Below are 18,568 nucleotides of genomic sequence, written 5' to 3' on the forward strand. Positions count from 1 at the left end.
AAAATGCGACGTGTTGTGAGCTTGTAGATTTGTTCTTTTCGTCTCGCGTCCCCGTAGGCAATAAATGTATAAATGAGGCTTGAAGGGGACTTTTCCAACATGGTTTCAGTCTCCCAAATTAGCTTTTCTTATTTGAAATTGTCTCCATCTATCGATCTATCTTTTTTAAATGAATGGTTTTGTTATCACGGCCATTGATGTGTCGTTCACACCACCTGCTGTTTGACGTTCATTTGAAACTTTCAAGTGAAGAAGATAGCGCTGCAGTGGCCAGCAGCCATACTTCTGTGTCTCTCGCTCTCTCTCTCACACAAATATCACACACCTCACACACTTTCACACGAGAGGGCAATAATATCGAATAAATATCGAATATATTATGAAAAGTCAAAAGTGCGGTAGATGTTTCCAATAGGCCTGTTACACTCGCCTAATCGCAATTATTTGAGATAATCTCAATTATTTTTGCATAATAGTCATATCGTTTCCAAATTGACAAAAGTTCACCAAACGGCTTGAAGAAAAATGAAAAACGACGAAGAATTTTTTTTCCTTGTGTGACCCTCAACGCAGGATTTAAGAATCCCAGGCCTAAAATAACACAGTGTCAAATTAGCTCGATTAGAGAAAAACAAACAAATAAAAAACAACACATTTTGCGCGCTTCGTGCATGCACGATTTCGGCGGGCACACTGCCCCTGGCCCTCGGCTTGGTACCCGAGACATAATTTGGCCCTTGGGGAAAAGTAATTGGGGAACCCTGGTATAGGGTGTATGCATATGTATATTTACTTATATTTCTTTAAGGTGTATTTGTTGTGATGTTATTCTTCTGTACTGTGGCGTTTTCATACGCTCATAATCACATTAGATTAGAACACACAGGACACTCTGACACACGTTCAACAGGGTATATCACTAGACTGATTTATTACCAGGTGCCATTCATTCACAACTCACGCATACCGGCGAGCGCATGCGCCTAGCAGACTTGGTGTATAATATGCATGTACAATTCACTTTACGTGACATGTACCTCTTCTTGTACTTCTTGTCCTTATCTGTACAGGGTCCCCACGGTCATGAAATTCCTGGAAATATTTTGAAATAAAAATTTAAAAAATCCAGTACTGGAAAAGGTTTGGAATTGATCAAAGGTCCTGGAATTTATCAAGGGTCCTGGACAAATATTTGGCTATGCATTGTTTTTGGCTATTGATTTTGTTAACACAAAACATTTTCATAAACATGTATAACATTACATAAAATATGTAACATAAGTAGTTTTTCGCCGAACGGGCTGTGTGATTGCAGCCTAATGTATGTCTCAATTGTTAGGTTGCACTGCATAGGGTGCCAGGTTGGTCACGTGATAAAAATAACAGAGCTACAAGCTCACAACGTGCTGCAGCGTGATGAGTAGTTAGCTTGTAGAGCTGTTTGTTTGTCACGTGACACCAACCTGGCAACTTGTGCAGGTTGTGTGTTTGCTGTCCCAACAAACAATTGCGAGCAACATGTGAATAGTCGGTGAAGCGTAAACGAACGCAGTTAAAATATATCGGATGAACTAGTAGTATGATCCACAATGCCAGGGAAATGTTTGTTTAATAATTTGTGGCTTACAAATGAAAAGTTTAAAGACTGGGTAAAGCGAGAAGAGGACCCGAATAGAGCTGGCTGCAAGTTATGCCACAAATCTTAGCCGGATACTGTACTGATCCTAAAATAAATGGCACTTTAAGTTTACCACTCTTGATTTGTTTTACATAATTATGTTCATCCCTCCTCGTGTCTGACAGTATCCTCTTGTTGAAAACTTAATAGGAAAAACATAGGAAAACCTACAACAAAAGTGTAATTTAAAACATCCTTGCATCCTTCATTACTTTTAAATTCATAAATGGGGCAAATGCAAGGCAATATTATTTAAAAAAAATAAGTCATAAGGATGCCATAATGAGTCTTGTATTCCAGTGAGCTATGCCCTAATTTTGCACGAAGTTTTGAATGGAATTGTACCATTCTATGCTTTATTTTTGCTACACTGCCTATTTTTGGGCATTGTACATAGGAGTAAGAGACACATTATTGCGCTGAATGGTTGTTATATAGGTCTGGAAATTGGGCTAAATATTCTGGAAAAGTTTTGGAAATTCATTGCTAAAAATGTGTGGGGACCCTGTCTGTAACTTACACTGCTGTGTTGGCTCTGGCGGCCTTAATTTCTCCCCGCAGGATCAATAAGGTATCTTTATCTATTGATCACAGTGTCTGTGTTGTTGTGTGTTATGTGTTAACTTAGGTTGCCCCTTTACTATAGACATTATGGTATGACCCACACAGGTATATACGCATGCGCAGTGAGCGCTGCGGTTGACATTACAAACATGGAGGGAACGTGTGTTGTTGTTTGTCCCGCTGACTGTACAATTGAATAAACTGAGCTATAAGGAATAAACGTCGTGTTTATTAAGTTGGAGATTAACATTGGTAGCAGAGGATGGTTTGAGGATGGCTGCAAACTATAGAGTACCGCCGAAGTTTGACGAAACGAGACCATACGAGTGTTGGAAAAATGAAGTCAACATATGGACGCGAGTTACTGAACTCGATAAAAAGAAGCAGGCGCTTGCTGTGGCGTTGGGGCTCGAAGGGAGAGCCAGGGAAATCGCTATGGAAATACCTGCAGAAGACTTGGACCGTGATAATGGTATGGAAACTTTATTGGCGAAACTGGACGGCGTGTTTCAGCAAGAGGAAAGGGATCGGGCCTACGAAGCGTATACCCAGTTTGATCGTTTAACAAAGGACAGTTCAGTTTCAATGGCGGACTACATAATTGACTTTGAACAGCGATACAACCGGATGAAAAAGTATAACATGACGCTTCCTGATGCCATATTAGCCTTCAAGCTGTTAGATACAGCCTGTCTCGACGAGAAAAACAGACAGCTTGCACTGACGGCATGTCCAGACCTAAAGTTTGCATCAATGAAGTCGGCACTCAAGCGGATTTTTGGAGGGAAAACGCCAGGCTCGTCAAATGGAATACAACTAAACCAGGACGCAGCTTTCTTCACAGAACAACGACAAGGAAAAGGAAGACGGAACACGACGTTTCAAAGTGCTCAAAGTGCTCAACAGAAGTCACCGCTGCCGGGTACTAACCCATTGGATAAGTTCGGTAAGCGATCAAGATGTGCGGTGTGTCAAAGCACATTCCATTGGGCCAAGGACTGCCCCCACAAGAGGAACGAACAAGTAAGATTCACCGAAGACGAAAATGTAGATGAAGTCAATATCACGTTGATGACAAATGACCGCATGTCTGACGCTGAGATTTTCATGACTGAATCCCTGGGATCAGCCATCATAGACACAGCATGCACTCGTACAGTGTGTGGGGAGAAATGGCTTGTCAGCTTTGTTAATGGTCTCAGTCAAGAGCAGGCAAACAAGCTGATGAAGACAGAACATTCCAGTAGCAGACCATTTCGTTTTGGAGATGGGAATTTAGTATATTCTACCAGGAAAGTGAAACTACCTGCCAAGATAGGACAAACAAAATGTTACATAGAGACAGAAGTGGTCGAAGTTGATATCCCACTTCTGCTAAGTAAATCATCACTGAAGAGGGCAGGAACTGTTTTAGACATGGAAAATGACAGAGCAGTGATGTTTAAGCAACAGATACCTCTTGAGTTCACTAGCTCAGGACACTACTGTGTAGACATAAGAGATGAAGACAACACAGGGAGGAAAATGAAAGATGACGTGATACTTGCAGCGACAGCTGAAGATGAAGCCCTGACCGTGACAGAAAACATGTCCCCAGGTGAAAAGCGCAAGGTCCTTCTCAAGCTTCACAAACAGTTTGGACACGCATCAGCAGACAGGCTGCAGAGGTTAATCCAAAGCTCTGGAAATAAAGACAAGGACTGCCCCACTATTTTGCAACAGATAGTACATGACTGTGACATATGCCAGAGATACAGCAGAACAAAGCCAAAGCCAGCTGTTGGTCTGCCTCTAGCCTCGGAATACAATGAAACCGTAGCAGTGGACCTGCACGAGTTGGAGCCAGGAGTGTGGTATCTACATGTGATCGACCAATTCACACGCTTCAGTGCAGGAAGTATTGTGAAAACCAAAAAGGCCTCTGAAATTGTCAACTCCCTCATCCACACGTGGATTAGTGTTCATGGCCCCCCCCGTATTTTGTATAGCGATAATGGGGGCGAGTTCAATAATGCAGAGTTCAGAGATATGGCGGAGAACTTCAACATCGAGACGAGGACAACAGCAGGATACAGTCCCTGGAGCAACGGGCTGTTGGAAAGACACAATCAGACTCTCACTGACATTCTCTTGAAGGTGAGACGGGAAAATGGATGTGACTGGTATACTGCCCTAGACTGGGCCCTTATGGCCAAGAACTGTATGCACAGCGTCCATGGTTATAGCCCACATCAACTTGTATTTGGTCAAAATCCTAACCTTCCCTCTGTATTAATTGATAAGCTACCTGCCCTAGAAGGTACTACAGTGAGTGCAAGGGTAGGGCAACACATATCAGCGTTGCATGCATCTAGGAAGGCTTTCACTGAAGCTGAATGTTCAGAGAGGATAAGAAGGGCCCTACGTAAGCAGCTCAGACCCACAGATGAAAAATATGAGACAGGAGACAAAGTCTATTACAAACGAGCTGACAGTGCAGAGTGGAAGGGGCCAGGTGTAGTTATCGGTCAGGATGGAGCTGTTGTATTTGTAAGACATGGTGGTATCCTTGTTAGAGTGCATCACTTAAGACTTAATAAGGTACACACACATGTCCAGACTACTGTACAGGGTGAGGTTTTCAATGACACAAACAGTGAAAAAGTTGTACAGAACCGTGCAGCAGATGCTGAACAAGATCAAAACACAGGTGTTGTAAATAGAGCCACAGGTAGCTCAGATAGTGAACAAGCCACAGACAACGAACAGGAGAGTGACAGAGAGTCAAGTGCAGGAGCAGGGGTACGTCCTCTAGTGACTCAAAATGATGTGACACAAACTGAAATGGAGCACAATGTCTGTGATGATAGCTCTGTTCTTTCTGAAAATGTAAAGTTAAAAACAGGACAGACTGTAACCTTTCTGAAAAACGATGAAAGTGTTCCATGTAAAGCTATAGTTCTAAGCAGAGCAGGAAAAGCCACAGGAGCGTACAAAAATTGGTATAATCTGCAGCTTCTTGAAACCGATGGAAGTCATGGTCAACAGGAGGCAGTTGATCTGTCTCGTGTTAATGGTCTCAGCGTTGAATCAGAAGTCAGAGATGCTGATGTGCTAATAACGAAAGACATATCTTTTGATGCAGCTAAACAGGAAGAGATAAAAAACTGGAACAACAATAATGTCTTTGAAGAAGTTGAGGATGCAGGCCAAAAGTGTGTTTCCACCCGATGGGTCTGTAGTCTAAAAGACACTGACAAAGGTATTGTGCCCAAAGCCAGGCTTGTAGCCAGAGGTTTTGAGGAGCATAATATACAAGAGCTACAGAAAGATTCACCAACCTGTGCCTCTGAATCACTAAGGTTATTGCTAGCTGTGATTTGTCAAAATCAGTGGAAAGTCCATTCTATGGACATTAAATCTGCATTTTTGCAGGGCATGGAGTTGTCAAGGGACATTCATGTTCGCCCACCCCCAGAAGCAGACAGTAAAGGCGTTCTATGGAAATTAAAGAAATGTGTATATGGTCTAGCAGATGCATCACTTTATTGGTATAACAGAGTGAAAGAAATCATGCTAGGCACAGGTGGTAAAGTTTCACAAGTGGATCCTGCAGTGTTTTATTGGCTAGATAAACAGTGCAAAATTACAGGTGTACTTGCATGTCATGTCGATGATTTTCTTTGGGCTGGCTCACAACATTTTGTAACTAATGTGATTCCTCAACTGAAGTCTGCGTTCCATGTGGGACGTGAGGAACATGATAATTTCTGTTATGTGGGAATGGATATTGTCACTGTTAAGGGAGTAATAGAGATGCATCAGCACAGCTATATTGAAAATTTGCAACCCATCCACATGCAGCCAGCACGTGCTATACAGAGGGATTCACCTCTTGGTGAAACAGAAAAAGAGCAGCTTAGATCAAAAATAGGACAGATTCTTTGGGTTGCAAAGCAGACCAGACCTGACGTGATGTTTGATGCTTGTGTTTTGGCATCCGTTATGAAAAATGCTACTGTTCAGTCCATCCATGATGCAAATAAGGTGATTCGTAAACTAAAATCTGAAAAGGTTACTCTGAAATTTAAACATTTGGGTAATAATGATGCTTTGACCTTGACTGTTTTCAGTGATGCTTCACTGGGAAACTTGCCAGATGGAGGTACACAAGGAGGGACATTGATCACCCTTATGGGGGAGAGGGGGATGTTTTCTCCTCTGTGCTGGCAATCCAGGAGGATCAGACGTGTGGTGCGGAGCACCCTTGCGGGAGAGACTCTTGCCATGTCGGATGGAATAGACAATGCAATCTTCCTTGCCACTCTCTTTTCTGAGCTCACTACTGGTTCTGTTGAACTAAATGTTCCTGCGTTGGTCTGTGTGACTGACAATCACTCCCTGTTCGATGCCCTTAAGTCAACAAAACAGGTCACAGAGAAGAGACTTCGTTTAGACATAAGTGGAATCAAGGAGCTCATTCAGAGCAAGAAAATCAAAAAGGTGCTCTGGTCCGTGACAAAAGCCCAACTCGCTGACTGTCTGACAAAAAAAGGAGCATCACCTCTAGTGCTCTTGAAAGCATTCAGTGAAGGACTTTGGAATCCTGTTTAAATGTTTTGTTTACAAAAAAAAAAAAAAAAGAGGGGAAATACAGATTTTATTGCATTGTATTTTGTTTTGTTGATTTGCTTTTGAAATGCACTTTTCTGTAATGCACCAGTTTTATTGGATGTCTGAATTTATTTCTTTTTCTTTAAAGAAAGAAGAGGGAGATTGTTAACTTAGGTTGCCCCTTTACTATAGACATTATGGTATGACCCACACAGGTATATACGCATGCGCAGTGAGCGCTGCGGTTGACATTACAAACATGGAGGGAACGTGTGTTGTTGTTTGTCCCGCTGACTGTACAATTGAATAAACTGAGCTATAAGGAATAAACGTCGTGTTTATTAAGTTGGAGATTAACATTATGTGTCTTGCAGTTTGATGACCAACACGGTGGTGCAGACGTACAACACGGGCAAGCCGGTGTGGAGCTGCTGCTGGTCGCTGGACAACAACAACTACGTGTACGCTGGTCTGATGAACGGAGCCGTGCTGGTCTATGACACCAGAGACACCAGCACACACGTGCACCAGCTGCTGCCGCTCCGCTCCAGGTGGGTCGCTCACGTCTTGTAGCGTTGCTTATATATATATATCGTGGCAGAAACCTCTTCATCTCCATCTTTTGAGGTTTTGTGTTTTTTTCCAATATGACCTACAGCAGTGGTGTAAAGTAACGTTTACTCAAGTACTGTGTTTCTGTAACTCTTAAACTGCCAGAGTTTTTTTTGTTTTTTACCCTCACAGACTGCCAGTCTTTTCTAAGCTAGTAGCCTACTTAGATATTTTTTTTTATTTTTTTTGTCCGTTTATTTTTTAACATTGAAGTGAATGGAGCAGCAACTTTTTGGAAAATGTTCTCTCCTGGTTCTTTGTGACGAACGGAAAAACGGAAAAACCCAAAAAATAAAAAATATTTTTATAATTTCTTTTTTGTAGAAAAATGTTTTTTTTTGCCAAAAATGTTTATAAACGTTTTTGGCAGGTAGTAGCTAAATTCTCAAAAACGTTTATAAACGTTTTTGAGGTGTTTTTTGTTTACTGGAGTATTCCCAATTTTTGGTACTTTTACTTCTGCCCCACTACATCTCTGAGGTAAATATTGTACTTTTACTCCACTGCAATTATTTGAAAACATAAGTTACTACCGTAGTTACTTTGTAGGTTTTGATTATTATTACGAAACATACATTAACCACTTCAGCCCTATAGACATTTCGGCCATTTGAAAATAGCCGATCTGTGAGCTTTTAGATCTGCTATTTTCAATTTTTTATACATTTAAAAAACATGAAATGGGACATTCTGTATGATGAGTGCTTTCTACTTTTGGTACTTAAAGTACATTTTGATACCAATACTTTTTGTTTTGTTTTCCTAACTCTTGCTGTAAACCTATTTGCCCTTTTAGGACATTAATAAAGTTGAACCTTGAACCCTTTGTACTTTTACTCAAGTAAATTTTGAATTCCGGACTTTTACTTGTAACAGAGTATTTCTACATTGCAGTATTGATACTTTTACTTAAGTAAAAAATATGAGTACTTTTTCCACCTTCCACTTTTTTTTTGATTGATTGACTGAATACTTCATTAGTCAGAAATGTAAACGCTGCACTTTGTACAGTAAGGGACTTGTTGTTTCCATTGTGGTCCTATCTATTCAATTCATCAACATCAGCATAAAAAATTAACACAATAGACCGCCGAAGTCTGACGTCATTTACACATCCTTTGTTTGTCTACCTGGTTCGCAGTTTTCCACCCCCGTTCTGAATCCCATAGACGTATTTAATATCGCGTCAAATAAGAACTGTGTTCCAAAAATAAACACATGACCCCGGCGTGTTGACTCTTATGGATATGAAGCATCAACTGACGGTGAGAAAACGCTAATGTTACTTCCGCCGAATTAGTTACATTTTCGCCAGAAACAGACTGTATCAAATATAAGTGACTGACTATCATAAACTATACAGAACCCCCTCCCTGACAATAACGCCGACACGCGGTGTTTATTTTTGGACCACAATTCTTATATGAGACGATTCTAAGATGACCCAATGTTATTCTCCATAGAGAAATTACTTCCGCAAACCTGGGGATGAACGAGTCACGTCAGGACTTCGGTGCTCTATAACACATGTCCTCATTAAAGTAATACTAGGTAACGTTTTCAACAAAACTAAAGTTAAATTGTATATCTTTTGCGAGTGGCAAAAGTTTCACAACACCCACTCCGTGAATTTCACCCCCGGAAGCCTTTTATTTATATATTTTCTATTGAACGTGTACGGGGGGGACTTTCCCGGGAAAATGACGTTCCTGGCCAACGTCATGACGTCGTGGCCGACGTCCTCAGGAACTACCGCAACGGTTTCCTGTTTGGCCAGGAACTACCGCGCTATTAACAAAAAGGAACCTCACGCTGATTTTAAGATAATGTAGGATTGGGAGATCGAAAAAGAACAGAAAAAGAAAGCACAGCTCATGGTAACTAATGCTCCACTGGCTAAGAGAAACGATCCGTAGATAGTATAAAACAATTAAAAGATCGCTTTTTGAAACGCTTCCGGCTTCCGGTGAAAACGAATGGAATTCTGGGTAATCGAGGACTACGGAAATTGTATGCAGTGACGGTAGTGACCAGCAGAGGTTGCTAAAAATCGTTAGTTGTGAATTTGCATTGTACAACTTTAAGTAAAAAATATGAGTACTTTTTCCACCTTCCACTTTTTTTTGATTGATTGACTGAATACTAGTCAATACTAGTAATACGCTGCACGTTGTACAGTAAGGGACTTGTTGTTTCCATTGTGGTCCTATCTATTCAATTCATCAACATCAGCATTAAAAAATGAACACAATAACACATGTCCTCATTAACAAATACAAACAAACACTTCTGCGTTGTCCTCCTCCTAGATGTCCGGTGGCGTCCCTGTGCTACGTCCCCAGGGCGGCCTCCAGCTCGTTCCCCTGCGGGGGGCTCATCGTGGGCACCCTGGAGGGCGCCTACTTCTGGGAGCAGGTGGACTCCGGGACCTCCTACAAGCCCCACATGCTGCCCCTGGAGACCAGCGGCTGCACCGACATCCAGGTGGAGACGGAGAGCCGCCACTGTCTGGTCACTTACCGGCCAGGTGAGAGAGACGAGCTCGTAGCGCGGCACCGAGAGTCACGAGAGCTTTTGTGGCTAAATGACAGTGGTGGAAAAAGTACTCAAATTCTGTACTTAAGTAAAAGTATCAATACTGCAATATAAAAATACTCTGTTACAAGTAAAAAATCCAAAATTTAAAATTGACTTGAGTAAAAGTACAAAAGTATTGGCATCAAAATGTACTTAAAGTACCAAAAGTAAAAGTACTAAATATTTGAAAATAGCCGATCTACAAGCTCTCAACGCGTTGTGAGCTTGTAGATCTGCTATTTTCAAATAGCCTATGTATAAAATAGGGCTAAAGTGGTTAATGTATGTTTCATTATATCATAGTTTATATCTGAAAAGTAACTAGTAACTAAAGTTTTCAAATAATTGTAGTGGAGTAAAAGTACAATATTTGCCTCTGAGATGTAGTGGAGTAGAAGTAAAAGTATTGGAAATTGGAAATACTCAAGTAGAGTACAAATACCTCAAAATTATACTTAAGTACAGTACTTAAGTAAATGTACTTAGTTACTTTCCACCACTGCTAAATAATAACTACATTGGATCCATTGGAACACGGGTTCTTTTTTCCATTTCCTGAAAAGTAACAGTTGTGGACATACAAGGTTTCTACCCGACTGTGATGATCTGTTAGGAGTTGAACGGTACCGATCGACTTTAACTCTTTAAGACCTGAGAACGCATCTGTGTGTCATTTTTAGATTTCGTTGGGCTATTCAAAAATAGCAGATATACAAGCTCATAGCGCGGCACCGAGTGCCGCGCTATGAGCTTGTAGATCTGCTATTTTTGAAAAATCGTGAAAAATGTTGTGCAAATCTTTGAATATACTGTATATATATTTAAAGCGAGCATTTCTAGCTAAAATGTTATTGCTTCTGGGGATTCTACAAATGTCTTCTAAATCAGTTTAAAACAGTTTTCTGAAACACTTATGTTGCTATAATATTAATGTCAGTGTCAAGGAGCCCCACAACGATATGTATTTGGCTGCGGACCCCCATCTAAAAAATTAATATAAAAATAATTCCAGGGACCCCCAGAAGCAAAGATTTGAGTAAAAAACAATTGCTTTATAGAGATATATTCAAAGATTTGCAAAAAAAAAACACGATTTAAAAATAAATAGCAGATCTACAAGCTTGTATATCTGCTATTTTTGAATAGCCAAAAGTATAAAATATGGATAAAGTGGTTACACAGATGCGTCCCCCGGTCTTAAAGGGTTAAATCAATATTGTAGACGTGTGTCTGAGCTCGTACCGCAACGACCTCATTGATCAACAACAGGCCGACTGAGTTGATCGATTCTACAGTCAAATCAGACATTAAATTACATCATTTGCTACTGGAAGCAAATTGATTTCCTGAAATAGTTTAATCATATTGACCACCAGGAGGAAAGTGTCTCAAGGGGCTTGAATCATATTTTTCACAGTAACGGCAGTTCTGACGGGACACCAACGATCCTTCTGTTATAAAACCTATAAGAATGGAAACCGTTTTAATTGGACTGGATACTTGGTTACTGTATGTAAAAAGAGTACATTCCAAATACATTTGTGTGTCTTTGAGAACCACCGCATTGGAGCACACAGAATGGATACGTTGCACATCTTCCAAAAAAAGTGTAGAAAAGGCTAGTTCATCTTTATAATTGTTAAAGTAATACTAGGTAACTTTTTCAACAAAACTAAAGTTAAATTGTATATCTTTTGTGAGTCAGTGGCAAATGTTTCACAACACCCACTCCATGAATTTCACCCCCGAAAGCCTTTTCTATTATAATTTCTATTGAAAAGGTGGCTCTGTGAGCCTTTCCCGCGAAAATGACGTCATCCAGTCGGGAAACGGAAATGCACCGGTTTCCTGTTTGGCCAGGAACTACCGCGGCGGTTTCCTGTTTGGCCAGGAACTACCGCGGCGGTTTCCTGTTTGGCCAGGAACTACCGCACCGGTAGTTCCTGGCCAAACAGGAAACCGGTGCGGTAGTTCATTTTGCTAATAACGCAAATGAATCTCACGCTGTTTTTAAGAGATTGTAGGATTTGAAGATCGAGAAAAAACAGAAAAAGAAAACACAGCTCACGGTAACTAAAGCTCCACTGGCTAAGAGAAACGATCCACAGATAGTATAAAACAATTAAAAGAGCGCTTTTTGAAACGCTCCTTCTTTATCTAACCAAAGAGACACTTTCTACTCACTGCATTTATCTTTCACAGACTTTAAGGATCACTTTAAGCCATTTTCAACCCATGTTCATATAAGTGGTCCTCACTAATGCTCATAATATGGTACCATTTATTTCTACTTGGTCTGTGTCTCAGAGGAGGGTCTCTGGACAGTTAAGAAACCCGCCTATCAATGATGTCACTGGTAGGCGGGTTTCTGAACTGGCCACAGCCCTCCTCTGAGACACAGAGTGAGTAGACTGAAATGATGTCATATTATAATGAGCATGAGGACCAATTATATGAAGATGGGTTGAAAATGGCTAAAGTCGGACGACTACAGCTTTTTACTTTGAAGAAGAGGCCTTTTGATTCTTTTTTTTGCTTAGTGCTCCTTTTCCAACTGTTCCATCTGTCTCTCCTCTCCTCTCTCTCTCTCTCTCCTCCACCCAGGGCGCTCCAACCCCACGCTGCGCAGCGTGCTGATGGAGCTGAGCCGGACCCCCCAGCAGGACGCGGCCCAGGAGCCCAGCTGCTCCTGCAACCCGGTCCAAACCTTCAGCGCCGGCTCCTCCTGCAAGCTGCTCACCAAGAACGCCGTGTTCAGCAGCCCCGCCGGAGGGGGCGCCACGCTGGTGTGTGTCGGAGACGAGGCCAGCAACTCCACCATGGTGAGAACACTCAGTGTGTGTGTGTGTGTGTGTGTGTTACTATACTTGTGAGGACCAAATGTCCCCACAAGTATAGTAGAATGTGTGAAACGAATGTTGTGAGGACCATTTCCCTGGTACTCACAAGAACAATGGTTGTTTCATGGTTGAAAAAAGATTTTTAGAGAGACGTTTACAATTAGAAAAAGATTCAGGTTGGGGTTCGTGTCAGGATTGGACAGTTAGAAGTTAGGTTTAGGGGTTAGTGATGGTTATGTCGCATTTATACCTAGTTTCGCGCTTGTGTTTTGCACTGAGAAATTGCCAATTCTACAAGCTGTTTTACGGCTTTAGGCTTACAGTTGAAACATTTAATTAAAATAAATAGCATTCATAAAATCGCCGTCTTAAAACGTTGATGTCCTCACAAGTATAGCAATACAAATCTCTCTTGTGTGTGTGTGTGTACTTGTATTAATATAGTTGTGAGGCACAAGTGTCCCCACAAGTAATAGTAGAATTTGAGAAATAGACATGACATGTGAGGTGCATTTTCCTGGTCCTAACAAGAGAAACTGTTAAACAAGATTTTTAGGGTGAGAATTGTGCGGCTATGTCACTGAAAATTTGCCAATATACAAGCTCACAACCTGAGAGCTTGTATATTTGCTATTTCTTGGCTATTTTCAATACCGCCCTAAAATGTTGATGTCCTCAAAAGTATAGTATTATAAATGTGTGTGTGTGTGTGTGTGTGTGTGTGTGTGTGTGTGTGTGTGTGCACCTAGTGATGAGTGCATGCTGTCTGTGTTTGGGTGCAGAAGCAGAATGTTTACGTAGTCTGGAAATGACTTTGCATGTTTTGTGTAACAGGTCGTATGAATGCTTGAATTGTTCTTGATTTGTCTTGTGGTTTTGATGAAGGGCTGATGAAGAGTAGCCTGGTAAACACCCCCTCCCTCCGGAAATCTCATGCATTGCATTGCATTTGGTTTCAGGAAGGAGGGTCTGGGATTGCTCACAGAGTAAAGCTGCCCGAACCGCTGCGCATACGAACCAATCAGCGGCTGCTAGGGGCGGGATCATCCAATCACCTGCCTAGTAGCTTGAAAAAATGAAACTCCGTCTGTCATCGATTCTGCGCCCGGAGTCTCAGATGCAAGTACGCTGTGAAACAAAATGTGTGTCGCAAGCTTCTTCCATTTGACGGAGTGAGGTTAGATGAAGAGCTAACTATACACACATCCACTGTGGCTGCTGGATTAACCCATTAAGACCTGGAACGTATCTGTGTCACTTTTTGATTTGAGCTAAAAAAGCATTATTTTACACTTTGGCTATTCAAAAATAGCAGATATACAAGCTCATAGCGCGGCACAGAGTGCTTGTAGATCTGCTATTTTTGAAAAATCGAGGAAATGTGTGCAAATTTATATATTTATATTCTTTTAATGCAAACATTTCTAACTCAAATCTTTGCTTCTGGGGGTCCCTGGAACAACATATTTTTGAGATGGGGGTCGCCGGCCAAATACATGTCAATTTGGGGGTCCTTGACATTGATTGATTGAATATTTTATTAGGCAAAAAATGTAAAACGGCACAGTGACATTTAAAATACTTTGTCTAACAGGTCCGTTCATGAAAGTCCTTGCGGTCTTGTTTCCAATGAGGGCCTTGGTATTTAATTCATAGACATATATATACATTAGTAAGAATCGGCCTCAGGTCTCAATGGGTTAAGAGCAGAACACAGTTTAACCACTTTCAACCTGGCATCCATATTTTTTATATTAATGTCTTTATTTTATTTTCAAATGCTCAAAACGCTAATGTCTTTGTTTGGTCACTTGCGGTTTTCACGTGTTTATTCATGTACGAGTTCTCTTTGCTGATTGGATGAATATAACAATGATTATGGGAATATAGAGCAATTTGGGATCAAAGGAGGTCACGCACATCCACACGCCCTTTAAAGGCAGGTGCTGAACTCATTAGAAACATTGATCAAAAGCAAAAAGACGGGTTTGTACTAGGCCTGACCTCGACTAAGTCAACTAGTCGACTGGTTAGTCGCGGGGGGTCCGAGTCGACTGCGTGTCTCTTAGTCGAAACTAGTCGAAAAGTTTTTTGGTTTTTTTTAATGGCCAAAAATGTTTTAAATTGTTTTTTGGCCAAGTCTACACCTGCAGCCACACGTAACTTCCACTTTATTCTTCTTATTCCTCCGTCTTTGCATTGGTATTGTTTGTGTTGGAGCGCCTCAGTGCGGCTGCAGAGTTCATGTGCAACCTCTTCCAGAGAGAGATAGAGACACTAGAAACTCTGCTGGAGAGACAAAACAAACTGTGTAGACTTGGCCCTTTGAAATAAAATGTATTTTGGCCCTTAAAAAAATAAATAAAAAATTATTAGTCGACTGCCAGTCGACTATTGGCAATTAGTCGCCAATTAGATTGGACTAATAAATCCTTAGTCGGGGACAGGCCTAGTTTGTACACAGACTGTAGCTCCCTGCTATGACTTTATTGTGGCATCCACCTCATTAAAGTGATGTTTCGAGCACACAGCTCTTCTTCTGAGTTGAGTCTGAAGTCTGAAGAAGCAGTGTGCTCGAAATGTCACTTTTATGAGTTGGATGCCACAATAAAGTCATAGAAGAAGAGAGCTACAGTGTGCAAACGTGTCTTTTGATTTTGATCAATAGAGCAATTTAAAGGGCACTTTGGTAGAGGTTTGGATTGTGTAGTTACCTCGCCATGATATAACTCCAAAGGTGGACAAGAAATCAAAAATGGTTGCTCCATTACAAATTGATCATTCAAAATATGCTCCTCACTCTCTAAAGGCAGGTACAGACTGCAGGATATTTGGTCCGATAATGCTGTCCGCGACCTTTTTTGGCGCTCGCCGACAAAACCTCCCGATCTGACGCAGATCGGCCTTTGATCGGCGAGATAATGCTCGCTGTGTGTGAAAGGCTCTGCGACACGATCTAGCCGCGATTATCCGCTCTGCGATGGCTTTACGACCGTTTTCAGATAACTACCCTGTTAGATATTCAGCTCTGTCCCAGACAGGACAGCAGACAATATCGTACAGTATGAAAGGAGCTGCGACCACCTTGCAAAGAGATGAACGCTACAGCCAATGAGAGCACATTACAGCCACCGTGGACCACAACAAACAGATCCCCCTCATAGTTACCGTCCAGTCCTGTATTAAGTTAAACATTATTATAAAACAGAATGAGAGTGAGCGAGCATGTGAGCAAGGGGGCTGTTTATTTGAGACTATTGCACAGAGATAGAGAAAGACACAGAGAGCGAGCGATGTGTGTGTGTGTGTGTGTGAGTCGTTGTCTGACTGTCTGTGAGTGTTGCCAGATTTTGCGAGAGAAATAAGCAACCAGGTTTGTGAAAACAAGCCCAACAACTATGAGCACTTTAAGCCTATCTACAAATACATTGGATACTTGAAAATAGACGATCTACAAGCTCACGTTGTAGATAGGCTATTTTTAAAGAAGAAATTTTGGGGGGGGGGGGGAGAATTTGTGGAATATTTTCCAAATCCACACAGATCTTGTATGGGGGTCTATGGCACAACATATTTTCAGAAGGGGGAGGTCGTCTGTGCCTCTGCGGACAATTAATTATTATTATTAATTTGGGGGTCCTTCCCATGAAAATGTTTGAGAACAACTGATTCAAACAACATTAGGAAACAAGGCCAAAAAAGCAACTACACTTTCAAGCAACTTTACAGAAAAATAATCCCAAAATCGCTTATAATAAGCGGACATGGCAACGCTGTCACTGACTTCAGCGCACTTGACGTGCGAGAGGGAGAGGGAGAGAGAGAGGGAGAGGGAGAGAGGCATATCACGGGATACGTCGATTAAAATGAATTGGAATAAACACAGATGTATGTATTGGGTCTGACTCTGGAGATAGCATCCTAGTGAACTATCCTACAGTGTGTAATCCCTGGTCGGGGATCAATCTATAGGGTGAAAACCACAACGATATATGACAGCCGATTTCAAGAAATAAACTCCTGCAATGTGTAATGCTTAACGATCAGACGACTCCCCGACCACTTTAAAGTCCTACAGTCTGTACCTGCCCTAAGTCACTCTTTTAGCCCGTAAACCAGGGGTCTTCAACGTTTTCAGCCCAAGGACCCCCTAGCTGAGAGAGGGATGAAGCAGGGACCCCCTCTATATTGTATAAAATTGTGTTTTAGATTCAACTTTTTTTGTTTACGTTTACTGTTCTTTTTTCCCTCTACACCTATACCTATTTGCCAAAAATAGCCGATCTACAAGCTCACAACGGAGCTTATAGATCTGCTATTTTTGTCTAAAGTTCTCTAAAGTTTTGTCTAAAGTTCTCCTCCGGACCCCCTGTTGAAGACCCCTGCCGTAAACAAATGCAAACAAAGCTGATTCAGACAATATAGAACCTCACAAAACCCAGTACTGTTTTCTTTTTTTTTAAATAAAAATGTCAACTTCCTGTTGATTTTACTATTTGAATATCCGGGTCTGCGGATCCAGTCTGGGTTTTCTTCCTAATAAAAAATATAAAATCAACAGGAATTTGACATTTTTATTAAAAAAAAACAACAGTACTGTGTTCTATCATTATGTTCTATATTGTCAGAAACAGCTTTGTTAGTGATTGTTTACGTGTTAAGAGTGACTTTGAGAGCCGTTTCACCATGAGGTCAATCAATGAGGAGCATATTTTGAATTATCAATATAATTTCTAATCAATGGAGCAATTATTATTGATTTCTTGTCCTCCTTGGAGTTACATCATGGCAAGGTAACGCAAGGACACAACCCTAACCTCTACCAACGTGTTCTCGCCCTTTAACACGTATTTTAACAAAGAAATATCGCTTACACCAATTTTTTTAACCCATTAAGACCGGGAACGCATCTGTGTCACTTTTAGATTTCTTTAGGCTATTCAAAAATAGCAGATCTACAAGCTCATAGCACGGCACCGAGTGCCGCGCTACGAGCTTGTAGATCTGCTATTTTTGTAAAATCGTGAACATCTGTTCAAATCTTTGAATATATATATATATTTTTAAAGCGTTAGGATTTAGAAATTTTTTTTTAAATCGGCCTCAGGTCTTAATGCGTTAAATAAAGAAGTCTAAACCATAGCTTGTGTGTTGGCTCTGTAAGTTGAAGACGTGTGTGTGTGGGTGGGTGTGTGTGTGTGTGTGGGGGGGGGGGGGGGCGGGGGGTTGCATTGAAAGCTTGTGACGGGGAGGACATTGTGCCAGGCATTGATAGGAGTTCCATCTCAATGATATGAGGTTGCAGCTGTGAAGAGTTTGTCCTTTGCTGCAACAAGGAACAAGGCTGTGCAATATGTCATAAATCACAATCGCATTATTGAGAGGATCTGTAAGGGGGGGTGCAAATTCTATAGAAGAGAAATGTTAAGTATTTATAGCGCTGGTCTGAATTGTATACGAGTTGTATTGTAAAAAGGTACGGTACTGTGCTTTTTGGAGATGTTTTGGCTGTAATGTAAAGCAGTGGGTTCTCAAGCATGCTCATGTCAAGGACCCCCACATAGATGGGTATTAGTTTATTTGTAGAACTAGTTTATTTTGCCAGACTTCCTTTAAGACCTGAAGCCGATTCTACAAATGTCTTCTAAATCCCAACAGTATTCTGAAAAAAACGTTCTTCATGTCAAGGACCCGCAAAATTATA

General features: G+C 41.2%; 1 protein-coding gene across 1 annotated transcript in view; it reads left to right on the forward strand.

Annotated features, from left to right (window-relative positions):
- Positions 1-18,568, forward strand: part of rfwd3 (ring finger and WD repeat domain 3) — a 39,459-nt gene that overhangs the window by 18,070 nt on the left and 2,821 nt on the right. The window contains exons 10-12 of the mRNA XM_080437375.1: positions 7,210-7,386; positions 9,757-9,974; positions 12,629-12,846. Coding sequence (XP_080293501.1) covers positions 7,210-7,386; positions 9,757-9,974; positions 12,629-12,846 — 613 coding nt within the window. The remainder of the gene's footprint in view (positions 1-7,209; positions 7,387-9,756; positions 9,975-12,628; positions 12,847-18,568) is intronic.

The sequence above is a fragment of the Gymnoscopelus braueri genome (genome assembly GCF_963280865.1).
Source record: "Gymnoscopelus braueri genome assembly, chromosome: 9".
Taxonomy (NCBI): Eukaryota; Metazoa; Chordata; class Actinopteri; order Myctophiformes; family Myctophidae; genus Gymnoscopelus; species Gymnoscopelus braueri.